At 38.8% G+C, this 18,928-nt stretch overlaps 1 protein-coding gene across 2 annotated transcripts in view; it reads right to left on the bottom strand.

Annotated features, from left to right (window-relative positions):
- The window catches only part of LOC149258806 (uncharacterized), a 122,740-nt gene that overhangs the window by 68,139 nt on the left and 35,673 nt on the right, over nt 1-18,928 (bottom strand). For both annotated transcript variants that reach the window (XR_016256974.1, XM_089416314.1), the window contains exons 7-8: nt 17,981-18,925; nt 17,652-17,867 (exon numbers count right to left, since the gene is read on the bottom strand). Coding sequence is in view for 1 of the 2 variants with exons in the window: in XM_089416314.1 (XP_089272440.1) it covers nt 17,652-17,867; nt 17,981-18,925 (1,161 nt within the window). In the remaining variant the exon portion in view is untranslated. The remainder of the gene's footprint in view (nt 1-17,651; nt 17,868-17,980; nt 18,926-18,928) is intronic.

The raw sequence follows: 18,928 nt of genomic DNA, 5'->3' as shown, positions 1-18,928 counted from the left end.
ATTAAAATTGGCACTTGGGCATACAAAATAAAACTACTGTCCCCGTAAAGCCACCTAGCAGATAAACAAAAGAGAACCATAAAATTCTCCCATCAAGGCTCAATTTCAAAAACATATGTGTACATGAAAATTATTCAGGCGACCATTGGGATCAGAACCATATCTAGAGGAAAGCCATCCTTGTCATTCAAGGCAGGGCCCCAACCATCATCCATTGGCTTTGCGTCATGTACAGTGGTGCCTCAGCCATCATTCTCAGGTTGTTTCTCATTTTCTAAGATAGAAAGAACAAGAGCTGAGAATTTGTCATTAAAGGACCATGGAGCATGGTGGAGAGGCCAACTATGATATTGCCTCTGTCATTCCCATACACCAGAAAATTGGTGCAGAAGAAACACATTCAGCACCACTTTCTAAACCTGTACAGTAATCTACAATAAGGGATTTGCAATAATCAATAAATTGTCAGCCTAAGAAAAGAGTTTTTCAGTTTGGGGATGATTAAATATAGAAGCATTCTTTTTTCTCCATGTAAGAAAACGAACTTCTATTCTAAGAAGCTTCCATGCTACTTGAAACTCAATGGTCTAGACTATAGAATTAAGCATATTAATAAAGTCATTTATTTACGTGTAATTCATGCTTTACTGTTTGTCAGAATGACTTAAGTACACTTAACTCATTCTAAAGTTTATGCATTCCACTGTTTACACACTTAGCATTTTGACTTGAGTCATTCTCTTACTACAAAATGATATGTGCTCTTTCCATTTTATTAGTCCAGGAAGCAGTATTTTCTTCCCACTTCTATTTTGTTCTTGGTTTCTTGGAGTCTTTAATTTCTTTCTGTAATATGGAATCAGAACCATGGTGAGGGGAAGTCAAAGCAGGTGAAAGCGTAAAGGACTGCATACATCAATAACAACAAGGTACTGTCATCTGATACAACTGACAAATATATCAGGCTTTGGCACAAAGAAAGCTGGGCATTTTTTAATTTTCAGGCTATCTAGCCAGGTTTATTTTTCTGAAAACAAAACAATTACTAGGTTTATATTCTTGGTTTTAAAGAACAGGCTAGGCTTCTTTTACCCAATTGATTTTCTTAAAAAAGATAAAAGTTTTCAGAAAATCGAAAGGCAAAAAAAATGGAAAATTACTTATTGCGCAGCCACCAAAAGAAAAAATGGATTCGTACACCCTGCATTCAATGACTGTACAGTAGACTATACAATGTAGGAAGGCGTGTGGATCAGCTGCCAGCAAGCCATACAGCAAACAGACAGTCACACAGCAGCAATTAGTAATGTTACAAGATGTACGCCATCCATACACCAGTTACCAGCAATCATACAACCTGCACAAACTCATACAACTGCCAAAAATTGAGCAGATTAGATCATACAGATGGCCTGGTGTAAAATTGGGTGCACAGCAGCAGAAATTCAGTGGTTTATGCAGTCAATTCGACCATACAGCAAACCAAATTGGTCAATTTCACAGATTTTGCAGATTCAGCACGTGATCAACTGGAATTTGCCAGACTCTAAGGTTTGCAAAAGATTTTTGTATCTTTCAGCAAATTTATCAGTTTTCCAGCAAGAATGTTTATATGTATTTTAATCTCTGTAATCTTCAGTTTGGGGTTGCAAATATCTCCAATTTCTTCCAATATTTCTGATTTCTTCCAATTTTTTCAGTTTGCTGAGTTGTTCACCATTTTCCGAGCTTTTCAGGCCCAATTTTATCCTTGCCATTATTTGCCCAATAATTTATAATATCCTACCCAATATTTCAGTTAAGTTCCATTCCAGATCCTCGACAATAACCTGCCCCCATTGCATGTTCTCGAGACCTTGATTTTTTTCCATGTTCTGTTCTCCACAAGAGCCTTAAACTCTTGGAAACTCTTGAAGACCTGATCCTTGGTCTTCATAAAGAAAATCCAGGTCTTCCTGGAGTAGTCATCAATGAAAGTGACATAGTACTCATATCCACTCAATGATACAAAAGACATAGGACCATATACATCAAAGTGAATCAAATCAAGAACGCCTGCCACCCTGCTGTCACTGCTCGAGAAAGGAGACTTGGTGTACTTCCCAAAGCACACCCCCTGCGCACATCATGCTTCTCAGTACTAAAATATGGTAAGCCTGTGACTATCTCCCTCAATACCCTGAATGCTCCAAGCTGCAAGTGGGCCATCCTCCTGTGCCATAACTCGCACAAATCACTATTGTTGGTCGTTGACACTAAGGCTCTGGTAGGCTGAAACATGAACCTGTAGAGTCTCCCATGGCGGACTCCAATCACTCTAGTAGAAGTGATATTGGATCCCTTGGGATACATGAGCATCTGTCCATCATGGAACACCACCATATACCCCTTGTCCCTCAATACAAGAAACCAAAATCAGATTCTTCTTCAGCCATGGAACATATAGGACCTTTGTCAATATAAAGACATGACGTGACTCCCTCTAAAAGGATACAATCCCTACACCTGCTGCTCTGACCTTGGAGTTATCTCCAAGCACCACCTCCAATTCCATATCAATCTTTGTAAGATCTGAAAAGTGCCCTCTAACTCCGGTCATACGGCAGCAAGCTCCATTGTCTACAAACCAAACACTAGAGAGTGTAATAGCAGTGACAAGAATCACCACTAAAGCAAACTCTGAGTCAAGTATGGTGGCAAGCTCATCCACCTCAACTAATGCTGCAACACTGTCCTTCTTCCCCTTCTTACTGAAGCACTAAAAGGCATAGTGACCCATCTTCTGACAAGCAAAGCATCTTACTTTGCTCATGTCCTCCTCTTTCTGTTTTCCTTTCTGTTGGTTAGCCCCACTAGAAGACCCCTTCTTGGTCTTCTTCTTGCCCTTAGCTATGAGGGCAACATTCTCCTCCTCAACAGCCCCACCATGTTGACTGCCACTATTGCCACTCCTCCCGATCCCCTCCTAGATGAAATCATCCCACATCTTCCTCCAATCTGGAAGATGCTCTCTACCAGCAATGCCATCTATGAATCCACTGCACTTCTTGGGAAACCACTCAGTACCGTCCTGACCAACTGGTCATCTAGGATAGCCTCTCCCACTGCAGCCAACTCATCTCTCACCAGTATGATCTTGGTATGGTATAAGGTCATTGTGTCAGTCTTGGTCATCTTGGTGTTCCTTAGTTTCTCATTAATACCATCTTCCTATTCTCATTGATGCTCTGGTAAAGTGTTATCAGGGACTCCCACATCTCATACACAAACTTCTTTCCTGACACATGAGGTATAAGGTGGTATTTAATTGCATCTAGAAGGATCCTCTTAGCCTTCACATTGTGCTTGTTGAATTATGCCAAGTGAATAGGATCAATAGGCGGAACTACTGCACTCTCGACAATATCTCACAACTCAAACTCATCAAGCAACAAGACTATCCTCTCCTTACAGGGACCAAAATTTTCAGCCCAACTCAACCTATCCTCCACCCTCAAACCAGTAGCCATCTGTCACTCTCAACCAACATGACTTCTGAACAATGAAACTGAGAAACCACTCTCCCTCTCGACCACAAATTTCAGCTATATAGGCTGGTTTATGCTTGTTGGTTGCACTTTACCAACTACAGGTTCACTTGTGCTCTATTACCATGTAGAAATTTTGTGTCGTGTAACCCCAACAAGTATCAATTTGTTTTTCTCATCTTGTTTAATGCCCACACCCCATGGTTAATTCCTGATTTAAACATGAATATAAAATTGCAACTAAAACACTCAAGGCTACCACTATTTTTCACTTTCAGCTAACAATTACCCAAGCATACACAAAAAATTTGGACACTGATTTTTGGTCAAAACAATTCTGGAAAAAACCCCGAAGGGAAAACCAGTTTGAAGAGTATTTTTTATTTGTTTTTATCTCAGATAATTTACAGCATTAAATGCAAATACAGAGCTACTATCTCCCTGCTGCTGTCTAGTTATTCTTGCCACAGTCTAGACCACTGCCCTTGAAAATCGAGCCACTGTCCAGCAATTTAGGCCCTAGAAATTCGTGCAACAGGCTAACTATTCAGCCCTCAAAATGAATGTCACAGGCTGACTGTTTAGCCCTCGAAATGTGTGCCACAGACCAACTTCTTCAGCCCTAAAAATCGTGCCTCTGCCTGACAAATCTGTGCCGTAAGACAGACTTACTCTTCTCAATTTTCATGTCCTCTTCCCAGAATTTTCTCCTCAAAATTTGGGCCCCTCAGACCACAATTAATCTGCACTGATATCTGTACCCCTTCAAAATCTGCACTGATATCTTCCTCGATTTGCATGCTGAAAAGAATGTCTTCTCGATTTGCAAGCTGCTGAACTTGCTGAACCTACTCAGTCTTTGTGCCAGAGTATCTGCCTTGGGATGTGTGCCTGTTGATGGTTTCTCCTTGTTGTAGATAGGTCTCTCCTTCAGCAAAATGGCTATCTCAACCTTCTCCTCCTCTTCCTCTCCTCTTCTCTTCTCCAACTCTACACATGAAGAATGAGCCTCCTCTTTGCCTTTTTCCTCCTTTTTAATCTCTAAAATGATGAGAAGCCCTATCCCTAAGATCAAAGGCTGAGATTAGATATCAACTTTTCTTGATTAATGAGCCCCCCTAGTCACTTTAATAACTTTTTGTACCATGTACCTATTTCTCATAAAGTCACTTTAAAAACATAAAATCACTTTAATATTATAAAGTACAATGTACTTTTAGAACCTCATAAAGCGACTAAAAAGTCACATGACTTCAATGACTCAAAGTCACACTAGGAAGGTGGATTCACTTGTTTTCCTAGGCTTACACAGAAAGCACTAGGAAACACCTCCTTGATACCTTTTTCAACATGGGATAGTACAAACAATATGAAAACATTTGCTTTGTACCAATGTTTTAAGACTCCGACTCCGACTCCGACTCGGCCGAGGATCGACTCCGACTCCGACTCCGAAACGGTAATGACTCGGCCGGCTCGATTTCAATGACTCGGTCGTTGTAAAAAATACATTAAATATTTATTTTTTTTATAAAAAAACATAATTTTAAAGATTTTAAACATAATTTTAGAGATTTTCATTCATGTTTCCAAACACACCTACAACTGGAGTCCTTGCTGGCTGTGAGACTGAGGATGGTGGATTGGGATCTGCATTCAACTGAACAGCATGTTCAAGTTCAATTGATGTCTCGATATCTAAATCTAAATCAAGATCCTCATCAAGATCAAACTCTGCTGGACGACTCTCCACTACCCAATCTCATGTTGGATCAATGTCTTCCAACACAATGGGATCTGAATCAGGTCTTTTGTTCAGCAAATGGTTTCGTCTGAGCCGGAGGTTGTATTGGACATAAACTAGATCATTTAACCGTTTTTGATCCAAACGGTTTCTCTTCTTTGTGTTACTTGGGAGCAGGAGCGAAAATGGGAGCGGGAGCGACATTTTCAGAAGCTCCTGGTTTGGGAGCGAATCCCAGAGGAGTTCGACAACCAATGTCACTAAAATCAAGGTACATAGAGGGATTGATGCTCTTGATTAAATAAGAGTTCCATACCCTAATACATGACAAAATTCAATGGAAACATTGCAATCCTCCAATCCTGAAATCCTGAAAAACTGATAAGTCTGCTGGATTTTTGAATGAAATCTAAAATTCTATTTTCTCCATATGAAATCCAATGAGGCCGAAACCACTCTCAAACATCCTGAGTCATTTCATGGTAATGTTAAAAATTTAAGTAAAAGGATGAAAATGAAGATTAAGGAGAATGTCACTTTTACTTTAAGAATTTAACATTACCATGAAATTTGAATAGCATATCAATAGTAGAGAGCATTTGAGTGTGTTAAATAGGGTTTGGGAGGGGGAATGGACCCCAAATGACATTTAGCAAATTCATATAACACCTTGGAGTCCAAACCAATCAGAAATCACTTTTAAAATCCATTAAAAAAATATTAAATTGCTGTTTAACGTGTTCTGGGCTGGCTTTTTGTGACTCGGCCGAGTCATGGCTGACTCGGGCAAACGTACCGTTTCAAAGGCCGAGTCATGGCTGAGGGTATCAGCTCGGATCAACTCGGCCGTTTCGGTATCGAAACGGCCGTTTTTTAAAACAATGCTTTGTACACAATCTGTGCATCTCAACATTTTCGCAGAAGGACAAATTTGTATATTAATTACTCTGCTAATGAATCTTCTAATGATTCCTTGGTGTTTGGTGGTAGGGCGTAATACATAATAGAAGTCAAACGTTGTGTGCATTTAACCTTGTCAAGGAAAAACTGGTATTTCTTAATGTTCACTATTTTCCAAAAGTGATTAAGCATTTTGCTTTATATTAGTGAAATTATGAAGCACAACCCCTTCTCACATGTGATTTTCAACGATCACAAATCTTACTTCGTGGATAACGTTTGTGAAAGAAAGAAGCTTTGTTATTGAAGAGCTTGGGATTTTAATGTTGATTGCTTTGAGGTGTTAGAAAATCAGAAACGCAGAAACAAAAATTTATATTGATAATTACTTGTGATATTCTTATGTTTTCTTATGTTCCTCTTTTATCTTTAGTTCATCAAGTAATTACCAAAACAATAGCACAAAGATCACAAACACCAGATGTAGGCGGACAGCCAAGACAAAACCCTATCTACGGGAAAACCCTGTCAACAACTCTTCCTTAATAATTTCATGAGATGATCCAGGACTCTTGACCTAGACACAAACACTCTCCACACCAAGTCAACCCTTTCTTCCTTCTATAGATGATAACCCTTTCAGCAACAACTTCAACCAAGCAGCAACAACTTCGACCTAGCAGCAACAGCTTCAATGCAGTAGTAGAGACTTCGATCTTCCTAGAAAGTTTACAAGTGTGAAAGAGATGGCCCAAAACTTCGATCTAAACCTTCCCAACAATTCTCCTCCTCCTTTTCCAACTTCACATTTTTTAGCTGCTTCTTCTTGTGAATCGAACTTGTGTATATGAGTGTTCTCCAAATGAATCGAACTACTCTGTTTGAGCGTTTAGGTCAAATTACTTTGTTTGAGGCCAACTTGGTGTGGAGGTGACAAATAACTTATTTGAATCAATAATAAATCTTTTTACATGATTCAAAACCCCAAGAAGGGTCTCTTTTAATGGACAATGACTCTAATGAGACAATGTAAATCCTAGAAGTCCTCAATGGGGACTTTGACCTAAAACATGATGACCCAAGCATGAAACCCATGCTTTCATAAGTCATAATAATAATAATAATAATTTATTTTTCTTTCTTTTGATAAATACATTTCATTATGACTCAAATATAATTTATGAAGACCGAACCTAGTTACATTCTTCAACATGAGGGGGGCAAAAGAGTATGCTTTCATAGCCCAAAGTGGTCAGAACAGCAGTGATGATTGGCATCAAAGGTAAGAACAATTGAATTTGACATCTCTTTCTTATTTGATTAAATAAAATTTGGTTGATGGTCATTTAGAGATACAAAATCAACAAGGAATCTGTCGAGCATGTCAGGCTAGTAAGTGACACAAAATTCACTTTGAAAAAGGGCAAGCTTGGAGAGGAAAGGAAGTTCTTTAGTCAATCCAAGTGATATTTGTGGACCTATGAAGGCTAACATCATTCTCTGGTGCCAAACATTTTTGGCTTTTTGTAGATGACTTTTGAAGAAGATTTCGAAGTACTTCTTGAAGTTCAACAAGTTCAAAGTATTGGTAGAAAACCAATCTCAAAAAAGCATTGAAGTCCTTTATCTGATAATAGTGGAGAATTTTTCCCTAAGTGTTTTCTTGATAATGTACTCAATAAGTCATTCAAAGGAAATACACCACATTATACACTCCACGGGGAAATGAAGTGATAGAGGGATAAAACCATACTATTCTAGAGATGGCTAGGTGTACGTTGGAGAAAAACTCTATTCCTAACTAGTATTAGATGAAAGAAGTACACACATCAATGTGTCTTCCTAATTGTTTGTGAATTTTTTAGTCTATTACAACAACTAGATATTATTCTTCTAACTGATTAAAAATTAAGTGCAGTTTATTTGCTACGACAAATAACGACTAAAATCACAATTGCAATTTTCACCAATAAAACGTTATGGAAAATAAAATGTTGGAAACTGAGAAATGTAGAGCACACACATAAAAATATGACAGTTATTTTTGGACAATTGTCCCTGGAAAAACCCAATGCGGAAATGTAGAAATTTCTGTTTTCCCACCCCGGTTTTCAGTTTCACCTTATTTCTCCCATGTTGTTAAATGTCCTTTCCCATAACCATACATTTAACAAGCTGAAAAAATAAATATTGCTGAAAACACAAATTCTGGAAATTTTACAGAATGCTGGAAATTGCAGAAATAAAAATCAGCAGTAATAAACAGCCATTAAAACACATTTAAACATTGAGATTTTTTGTCAACTTGACGCTGGAAAAACCCCCTACAACTATTGGGGAAAACCAGTTCAAGAGCTCTTCTTTATTTCTGAAAATGCCTTTTTCACAGTGAGAAATATTCAGCAAAAAATCAGCAAGCAAATTTACAACTTATCTCTTTTCCCATTCCTCACAGCAAACTGGAAATTACAGCAAACAGGACAGCAATAAATGTTGTACGGCCTCCTCGATTTTCGTGCCCACTTTCAGCATTAAATGTTGTTGTACGGCTAGCATTAAATGCGTTGTACGAACTGTAATAAATGCGTTGTACAGCGCTCGTTTTGCGAGCAAAAAAATCAGCAAACTGCTCCTCGATTTTTGTGCAAACCACTCCTCGAAAATCGTGCCAAAATCTACCTTTCACTGTGTGCTGAACCAGCTGTACAAATCTGCTCAACTGCTGCCTTGGAATGTGTGCCAAGCTGCTGTCTCATTCTCCTCCCTACTCAGAAATCTCCCTTGCTCTCTTGCTCTCCTTCTCCCAATCTACTCATGAAAGAATGAATGACCTTTTCCTCCTTTTCCTCCTTTAATCTAACCCCAAGTGACTTTTGGGTGATCCCTAAATCCAATCGCTGAAATAGATTGAGATCTAAGGCTGAGATTAAATCCTCATTTAAATCTCACTTTTTATTTTTTAATTCACCCCACTTTAATAAAGACCCACTTAGTCATTTATTTCCAAAGTCACTTTTCCTTTCTAATTTTTCATTGACTTTATAAAAGTCACTTTAAAATTAGACTTAGTAACTTTATCACTTAAAGTCACTTTTAAATTAGATTTAACTTTATAAAAATTATAAAGTTACTTTAGGAGAAAAATTAAATTCTTTTGGACACTTTTCCCTAGGCCAAAGATCAAAGCCTTAGGGAACCACCTGTCCTCTGGTACCAAATTTCAACAGGAAAAACCAGTGCAGCAAATGAGATTTTTATTATTATGTTGCAATGAAATTCTTAGTACAATAAAACAGATTCCGAACTGGCAATCCTATCTAAGAGAAATACTAGCAAAATTGTTGAGGGAAACTTACCCTCATCCACAAGCAATCCTGGCTTAGTTTGGGCAGTCGAACTGGCTAACTCAAACCCCTTTGTGCATCTTTTGCGCAAGCCTTCGCAGTCACTCGCACGCACTACCCTAATCTGCCACGAATATGCCTCTGACTGACTGCTGCTACTCTAGAAAGAGTTCTCCGACCCTCTAGAAAATTATTCCAGCCTTCGTCAACTAAATCCTCCTCCTACTTGGCCAAATTGAATTGCCTTCTTGAGGCTACTGCGCAGCCTCCTGGAGGAATAACTCACCCTCTTCTCATAATTCTTCGAAACTGGAAAACTTCCTCCAAACTCATTATATTTGCTTCCCCTCTCTGGCTCGAACTCTGCTCTGTTGAATCACTGCAACTAGGAAGCTCGATTTCTGCCAAGGAATTCAATCTCAAGTGTATTTAGCTCCAACCCCATCAACCTCTTCTTATAATCTCTCATTGGCTCACCAACAGCCATGAATAAATCCTCATCAACGGCTACGATCATTTCTGAGTTGATTCGTGTGAGTTTCTAGAGAAATCTCACCTTTCTTAATTAATTACTGTTAATTAGTCATTTTCCCTAAGTTAGATTTAGGAAAAATTTAATAATTGATTAATTAAATTAATTAAACCATCTCTAGGTGTTTTCTCTTTAAACTTTTTCTGCGTTTTGGAGATCTTTTGTTCCTTAGTCTCTTTGACCAAAGTTGAGACTAGAACACCTGTTTGATGCTACAAAAATCAACACTCCCTCTTAGCGAGGAAGGTGTTCTCTCTATCTCGTAATGCCATCTCCCATACACGCTACTAATGTCTGACAATTGTGACTACTACCACTACCCACCAACTACTGCGCAACTCTAATTCATCTGCTACTATTAGTTGACCAACATGCATCTACGTTGTTGCTGACACTGCACTATACACCTTGTACTGCTACCAACTTTGCCACTGTGCTACAACTGATCTCATGTTGTTGTTGCTGCTGCAACTACTGCAATTGAGAACAAATCTCCTAGATCAATTGTATCTATGGACTGCAACTATCTCAAGAGTCACTAATTGCTTACTAGTCTCTAAATTGTCCACTGCAACTGCACTGTGCTCCTCAGCATTTGTCTGCAACTAGTACTGTAACTGTACTCAAGAACTGACTTTGCCACCTGACGACAGTGGTCCATCTACCAAATATTGTGGGCCCCTGTAGCAAGGTTATTGATCCATGAGGAAACACCTTCCTAATGCTAAACACTTGCCTGATGCTACCCTGAAGGGATCCTGCCTAGCTCTGCACAACTCTAGGGTCTAGAGCTCCATGTCTCCCAACCTCTCTCCAAGAGGTACAACTGCATACAAAGTGAAATCTTCCTCCAACCTAGAGGACAACTAGTCAATCTCTGTCGAAGTTGTTGTTTGCTCCTGCTTCTCCTTCTTGTACTTCTTCTTCTTAGGACACCAAGTGTTGTAGTGACCAAACACACCCCACCTGAAGCACTTGATCTTCAACAAATCCTTCTTTTCTTCTACCTGTGAGCCTTGTCCCTGACTAGGACCTTTCTTTGTTTTTCCCTCTGATGCAAGGGCTACGTTCTCCTCCTCCTTCACACTCTTCGATCCTCTATCGCTGCCATCGAGACTACTCTTCACTAGAGCATGTCACATCTCCTCCTACATGAAACCTACCCACAATCGATCCCATCCAGGTAGTTGATCTCGCCTAGTGATGCCCTGGACGAAAGTAGCCCACTCCATGGTGAAACCATTGATGGTTACACGCATAAGTTCAGCTTCTTGTGGTGTCTCTCCAACTTTGGCAAGCTCATTTTGGATGTCCTAAATCCTGGTAAGGTATGGAGATACTCCTCCCTTCTGCATCTTGGTGGTTCTCAGTTTCTCCTTCGGGAACAACTTTCAATTATCGAAAGGATTATGGTACAGTGCTGCGAGAGCATCCCACAGTTCTTTGGTTGTATTCTTGGCCGCTATGTGTGAGACTATATGATCCAAAACTCCATCAAGGATCAACTATTGCGCCTTGATCATCTCGTTATTGTAGTTCTCTAACTGGTGTGGAACTTTAGGTAAGGCTATAGCTCGCTCTGTGTACGCCTTCAAACCAAACTCATCTAGCAAAAAAGCCATGCCGACCTTCCAGATACAATATTTTCATGCACCATCTAGCCTGTCCTGATCACCAAGTGTTGCTAAGGCCATTTTCTGCAAGCCTCACAACTTGGAAAATAAACAGGAATCTTCTCTTCTCCTACTTGGCTACCTACTCTGCAAATCACAATCCCTTCTGGAATGTGTAGTCTTGCCTGCTGGTTCTGCCTCCGCAAACTGGAAACCCTCCGAGAAAAAACCCTCAGTGTGTGCAATTTCTCTTCTACACAATGTTGATTCTGCTGCTACAAAAAATGTAATCAACTGCACCTAGATCTGCCCTGCGAATTCACTTATCTACTTCACTGTAACTGCTTCCCGATTTTACCACTGCCTATTGGAACTGCTACTGGGCTTTGTGAATTTTCCTACCATCTGCACTGGATAATCGACCCCTCTGCCCAGCATTTCGAATTGCCTTGCTGGCTCTACGCAAATCTAGAAAAATTGTGTTGTTGCTCCCTCTGAATTGCAAATTTCTCCCTTTTCGTCTCTAAGCCACTGATCTGTCAAACTAGCTTTGATACCATGTGAAATTTTTAATCTATTGTAGCAACTGGAAATTATTCTTCTAACTGATTAAAAATTAAGTGCAGCTTATTTGCAAAGACAAAGAACGAATAAAATCGCAATTGCAATTTTCACGATAAAAACATTGCGGGAAATAAAATGTTGGAAACTGAGAAATATAGATCGCGCACACATAAAAATAAGACAGTTATTTTTGTACAATTGTCCCCGGAAAAAACCTATTGCGAGAAAACCAGTGCAGCAACAAAGGGTTTTATTATTATGCAGCAGTGAAATTCTAAGTACAATAAAATGGACGATAAACTGGCAATCATGTCTGAGAGAAATACTGGCAAAATCACTGAGGGAAATTTACCCTCCTCCACAAGCACTCTTGGCTCAATCTAGCCACTCGAACTGGCTGACTCAGACCCCTCTGCGTAGCTTCTGCGCAAGCGTTGCGCAACCTCTCACACGCACTACCCAAATTTGCCACGAATCTGTTTCTAACTGAGTGTTGTTGCTTTGGAAATAATTCTTCGGCCCTCTAGAAAATTATTCTGACCTCCAACAACTAAATCTTCCACCTGCTCAACCAAATTGAACTGCCTTCTTGAGGCTATAGCGCAATCCTTGTGCAGCCTCCCAAAGAAATAACTCGGCCTCCTCTGCAGAACTAGAAAACTTCCTCTAGACTCGATGTCCCTACCCTCACTGTCTCTACTTCCCCTCTTTGGTTCGAACTCTACTATGTTGAATCACTGCAAATAGGAAGCTCGACCTCTGCCAAGGAATTCGATCTCTAGCTTCAACCCCATCAACCTCCTCTTATAATCTCTTGTTGGCTCAACAACGGCCATGATTAAATCCTCATCAATGGCTAAGATTATTTCTAAGCTGATCTGTGTGAGATTCTAGAAAAATCTCACATTTCTTAATTAATTGCTATTAATCAATCAATTTCCCCAAGTTAGACTTGGGAAAATTTTAATTACTGATTAAATTAACTTAATTAATCCATCTCTAGGTGTTTTCTCCTGAAACTATTTTTAGGTTCTGGAGATCTTGTGTTCCTTAGTCTCTCTGCCCAAAGTCGAGACTAGAAAACTTGCTCGATACTGCAAAAATCAACATTATTCTCCAACAAAAGTGGTACAAAAGAAGATTCCAGTGCAAGCATGGTCTGGCCTCAAGTAACTCATCTCAAAGTTATCGGTTCCTAAAGAAAAATGAGCCAAACTTGAATGAAAAATGCAACAAAATGATGAAGAGAGGGTATAGTAACAACCATAAAGCTTATAAATTGGTTCCTATTAAGACTAACATAGCGTGTCTTAGTCTTGATGTGGTAATTAATGAAAGTGCAAAACTGTTCGAGCAGAAATTAGATCTAAAGTCAAATCTGTAAGTTGTTAAAACTAAAGAGAATATAGTCGGAAAAATAAATTCAATTGACAGGAAAAAATCAGCAAGTGGTATGAATCAATTCACATGATTTTCTAGCCAAGAGGATGCTAGAATAGCTCAAATCAGCGAACAAATGACATTGTTTTGCAGCAGCAGAAGAGAAAGAAAAGACCAAAATGGTCGAACAGCACCTATAATGAAGCTCACTAGGATGAGCTATACCTTATATGAGCCAGAAAAGAAGACCATAAAGAGGTAAAGCATCTACTACAATGAATTATAATAATAGGATGAGCTACCTGGTATGAGTGAAGGTAGACCAAAAAGAGGTGAGGCATCTTTTCATCCTCAAGCTGTGCATGGGAAAAGGCTATGCAAGCCAAACATAAGACTTTCATGAAGAATTAAACATGGGCTCTCATAGAGTCAAACATAAGCCCACTATGGATGAAGCCCACTAACCGCAAATGGGTCTATAAAGTCAAACATAATGTAAATGGGACACTTCGCAATCATAAAGTAAGGATGATTGAAAGGGCTTTGCCTAGAACATGAAAATGGGACCAATCTACTTTGTTCTAGTCATGGCAACACAGCTTGGTTGGAAACTACAACAAATGGATGTGAAGATGCCTTCATCAATGGTGATCTAACAGAAAAAGTATACATGTACCAATTGAAGGGGTTTCAAGTTCCAAGGACGGAACATTTGGTATGCAGATTGAAGAAAGTTATTTATGGGTTGAAGCAGGCTATACAAGTATTACAAGAAGTTCAACCATCTACAATTTGTCTCTTTGATGGTAGCCTAATTAAAGTGGGAAATGACACACTGCGAGCAATTCCTCTAAATCCCTCTGACATGTACAAGAAGATGGTCTAATAGATGCTCATTTGGTGGGATGCAATTTTGTCGCTTATTACTAAATTCTATTCCATTGGAAACATAGGCTCTCAAGGGGTAAGGGTCTTAACCTCTAAACTTGGTCACCATGTACTGAAAAATGTTATCTTTGGAATGCATTCACATGTGGTCTACATGGTATCGAGAAGTTGGGAATGTTGTCAAAACTTCATAAACATTACAAATTCCTTTGTTATGTTGCCCGCATGGATTTTATTTCATAAGTTGTGCAGTTAGATTGTAGGAGTTGTGTAGTTAGATAGGGCCAAGTTTGATCAAGAAGCAAGCCATCATTGATACAGTGACTTTCAAACAATGAAGGAGCATCCAAACCACAAATTCCTATAAGAAGGCATCCTTTACACATTGAAAAGAATCTTTGGACAATTTCACGTGAAGCTTATGCTAGCGAATTTCGTCTAAGGCTGCCAAAATTGCTTCTTGAAGATTGAGAGAAAGATATTGAAGAATCGACAAGTACAATGGATAAGAGGGCCTTAAGAGGAAAGAAACCCCAAGGCCCAAACAGAACAAATTTGCAGCCACCTCGTCATATGTAAGCTAAATCTCATTGTAATCTTTTCTTCTTGTTAATAAGAGAATCTTTCTTCTTTCCCGCCATTTACTTGTGTCGATTTAAGTTATTTGCATACATTTCTTTCATTGAATCATCAAGTAGATTGGTTTCAACTTTCTACTATTGCAAGTAAACAAGATCTAGGGTCTAACCATTATATAGGATAAAAGAAGGCATTCTTTGCTTGGCCCTTATCCAAGATTACCTGAAGCTTGCCAACCTCCTTCAATGCCTCCAACACCACATCAAGCTTAGAAGACTCTTCGAGGAGCGCAATACATGACCCTTTGCATCCTTATACAACCTTATTTTTTCATTATAAACTTGCTTGGTATTGTAAAAAACCCTTTAAATTATCATCTATCATTTGTGCACCCCCTACTAGTGTGGTTGACTTTGGTCACACAATATTGAAATCCCCATAACGAAGGGTTTTAATTTAAATTGGTTGTGCAAATGTCTCTAGATTGAGCCTCCACATCTTTATAATGTTTAGTTATGTTGTAACTTTCCATCATTGGTAAATCTAAGGCCTTATTCCCCCAAGGGTTTTCTCCAACTCTAATACTCTATCTTGATATCCCTCTATGTATCTTGTGTTTGTTGTGTGAAATAGTTCAAAGTTACAATGTGCATAATTAACTAATTGTCCTTTCGATAGCTTGTGAAGATCAAGGAGAGCCAAGTGCTTCCATTATTGTAGCAGGGTTAGCCCCACAAAAATTATGTAGGAAAAACATGTAGGAAGCCTCCCTGATCCAAACCAAGCTGACATAAAAACTCATTCCAAGCATAACTACGAGTCACTATTAAGCTTTTCACTTCCCACTTCACTTCAATCTTGATCACATGTCATTGTAGGTGATGAGTAGAGCCCGATGCAACATCAAGTTCCAGATCAATGAGACCCTCCCAATGATGTGACTACCCTGCTCCTTCACCCAAGCATTAATAATGTCCTTTGAAAGTATGTAGACAAAAAAATACCCAAGCAATTGCATCAGATTATTCATATCTATCACAAATAATGTCAGATTCTAACAAAATATCTAGAGGGGTCTCTTCAAGAATGTTTTCATTACCCGTGGAATACCTTAAGAGTGAATTTTTGAGGTTTTTTTGGAAACCACTTTTCTCTTAATTATTGGCAATATTTTTTGTGAATAATCAAAGATTGAGCTGTAATCAAACTGGATCACAAAGGCATTGAGGTAAGAGTTGGGCAAATAATGGTTAGTACATGCCAACTAAACATAGGGGAGAGGAAGTAAGGCCGCAAATCCAATAACAGTTAAGGTACATAACCAAATCAAGCTCACTAGACAACAATTGACTTAACCAAATCAGGCAAAGGAGCTAATAAGGTTCGCAATGCATTTTCTTAGTAGTCTAACCCACTAGATTCACTATATGATACAATGCACTTGCTAGCAGAGTTGATAAAGTCGCCATTGGCAAAAAATCGGCAAGGATCCTAAAAACATCGGTTTTGAAAAATCAGCAAAAAAATTGGAAAATTTTCAGAAAACCATGTCAAACATTAAAAAATGCAAAAATATAATCATTTTTTTTCAAATTTTTAAAGATATAAAGTAACAACAACATCAAATAAACACATTGGCACATAAATATGAAGAAACAATTGATATATGTGATGTCAAGGATGTCAAATAAAAATGATACATCAAAGGCCATCAATCTATATGCTCATGATGTAATCCATATAAAAGTTTAGTTCCCTATGCATATATAGCTATGCTGTTTCCACATTTTTTAAAAATTTTGAAATGTCAGTTGCGAAACTGACACCCATTTCCTCTCTCCAGGTGATATAGATTAAGTGTTGTGGTCTCTTTGCAAAATGGCCATTTTTCAATGCAGAAACCTCCCAATAAATGCTTCCAAAAAATGGAAACTGGGAGTTCCTTCTGCACTATCCCATCACAGGAACAATCGACGCCCTCCCTCCTCCCTCCAAAATATAAACATTTGAAGATAACAATAAAATAAAATTAAAAATTAAAAAAACAAAAACAAAAAAAGCCAGATAACTATTTCGAGCAGCTTAACCCTAGCACCATACTGTCAATGTGCAACCTCATCTTCTCCAAAGATTAATCAAATTATAAGAGATCTGTTGTCCATCAGGAATTTCTCTTCTGTTTTTCCCTCTTTAGACTGATATCATCATGCAGTTATGATTATAAGTAGAAGAAATATTAACCAGCATTATCTATTTTAAAACTAAAGATAGTCAGCAGACAACTAGACTTTACTACCAACTCAAATTGCAGGGAAAAACTAACAACTTTCACTGGTACAGTCCAACAGAAACTACTAATAAAATATAGAGTTAATCAAGCTTCATAAAACAAATTAGTCTATCAGAACTGAACAAGATTGTCAACCACTTAATGCCTGGAACTACAGAGTCCAGACTCAGATATAAATCACTAAATATAAGATGAAAGTATAGATCTCACAAGACATTGAAGAGCCAAACAAGTACTGCAAAATCCATTTACTAGGATTTGGTTAAATTATCCATCAGATCATAAAATACCTTTAATTCATCGCGTTTACGAGTCTTCAGTTGTGTAAGCTGTGACTCTGCATCACGCAGATGATCCTGAAGGACCTTCCTATCAGCAGTTAGCTTAGCAATTTCTTCAGCTCGCTCTGAACGAATCCACTCTAGTTGATTTTCTGCTTCTTGCAAGTGTTCTGAAAGATCTTTCTTCTCCCGTGAAAACTTTTCCAGTTCAGCTTTCAGTTCAGCCTGAAGCACCACAAGAATCAGAAACATTTCAGCAAATTTTAGTTTAAAATGTACACACAAGAATCCATTGACGATTCTAGTTTGAAGATATCAGAATTCTTGCAGATGAATACCTTGAGATGTGCTTGTGCCATTGCAGAATCAGCTAACTTTTGGGATAAAAGCATATTTTCTTTACTAAGATTAGCAATTTCATCTTGTCTGTCTTCACGAGCTCGAATGATTTCTTCTTCGCTCACACGCAACTGCTGCCACAGAGCCGCTCTATCAACATTGGCCAGTTGAGCTGCCTCGTGCATCATGCTTAATACAGGTCTTGCAGTTCCTTCCTCTTCTCGTACAAGGAAAGCAAGAATATCCATGCCAAGGTCCATTTCATGATGACCATTTTTGTTTCTGTTTGCATGCTCAACAAGTCCCCTCAACATCCTTTCCCGATAACCCTCATTTTTATATACTTTAAACATTACTGCATACAAAGTACTCGCAAATTCTCTCACCCGAGTGTTCCTACTGAGCATCAACACTTCAGCAAGTCCAAGCACAGCAGGGAAGTCCTCATCCTCTTCAGGTGAGGGCTGACCAGATGTATCTGTAATAAAGGCCTGTGAGCTCTGATTGTCTGAAACATTGCATCTCAAATCTATAATTGGCCTCTGAGAATGTCGTCTTTCCAGGAACATTGCTATTGATCTTTCCCCAAGTGCCCCTCGAGCAATAGCTCTCTCAAACACATGCTGGGCTTCTACTCTAAGAGAAGGTACAGATAATAACTCTACAAGAATGTACACATCTGCAAGACGCCAGCAAGCAGTTGCCACCTGCTCTCCTGTCAACTGTAACTTTCTTGCAGTACCTATACTCTCCTTATCAACAACCACATCAATTGATGTGGGCTCTGTGAAATCGTTTTCACCTTTTTCAACATCCGAATCAATGTCTCTCAACAGAGCTTCAGCAACATCAGCCTGACTAGCAGCTATGTTCCTTAGTCTATCTAGAACCCGAGGAGATACACCAGCTCCTAACTTCTTCAGTCTCCCACGGACAGCTCCCACCTG

This window comes from Pinus tabuliformis, chromosome 6 (assembly GCF_031772625.1).
Source record: "Pinus tabuliformis cultivar Carrire ecotype Pingquan chromosome 6, CPIR1, whole genome shotgun sequence".
In the NCBI taxonomy this organism is placed as follows: Eukaryota; Viridiplantae; Streptophyta; class Pinopsida; order Pinales; family Pinaceae; genus Pinus; species Pinus tabuliformis.
The sequence above is the reverse complement of the archived record's forward strand: the minus strand, read 5'-3'. Positions and strand labels throughout refer to the sequence as shown.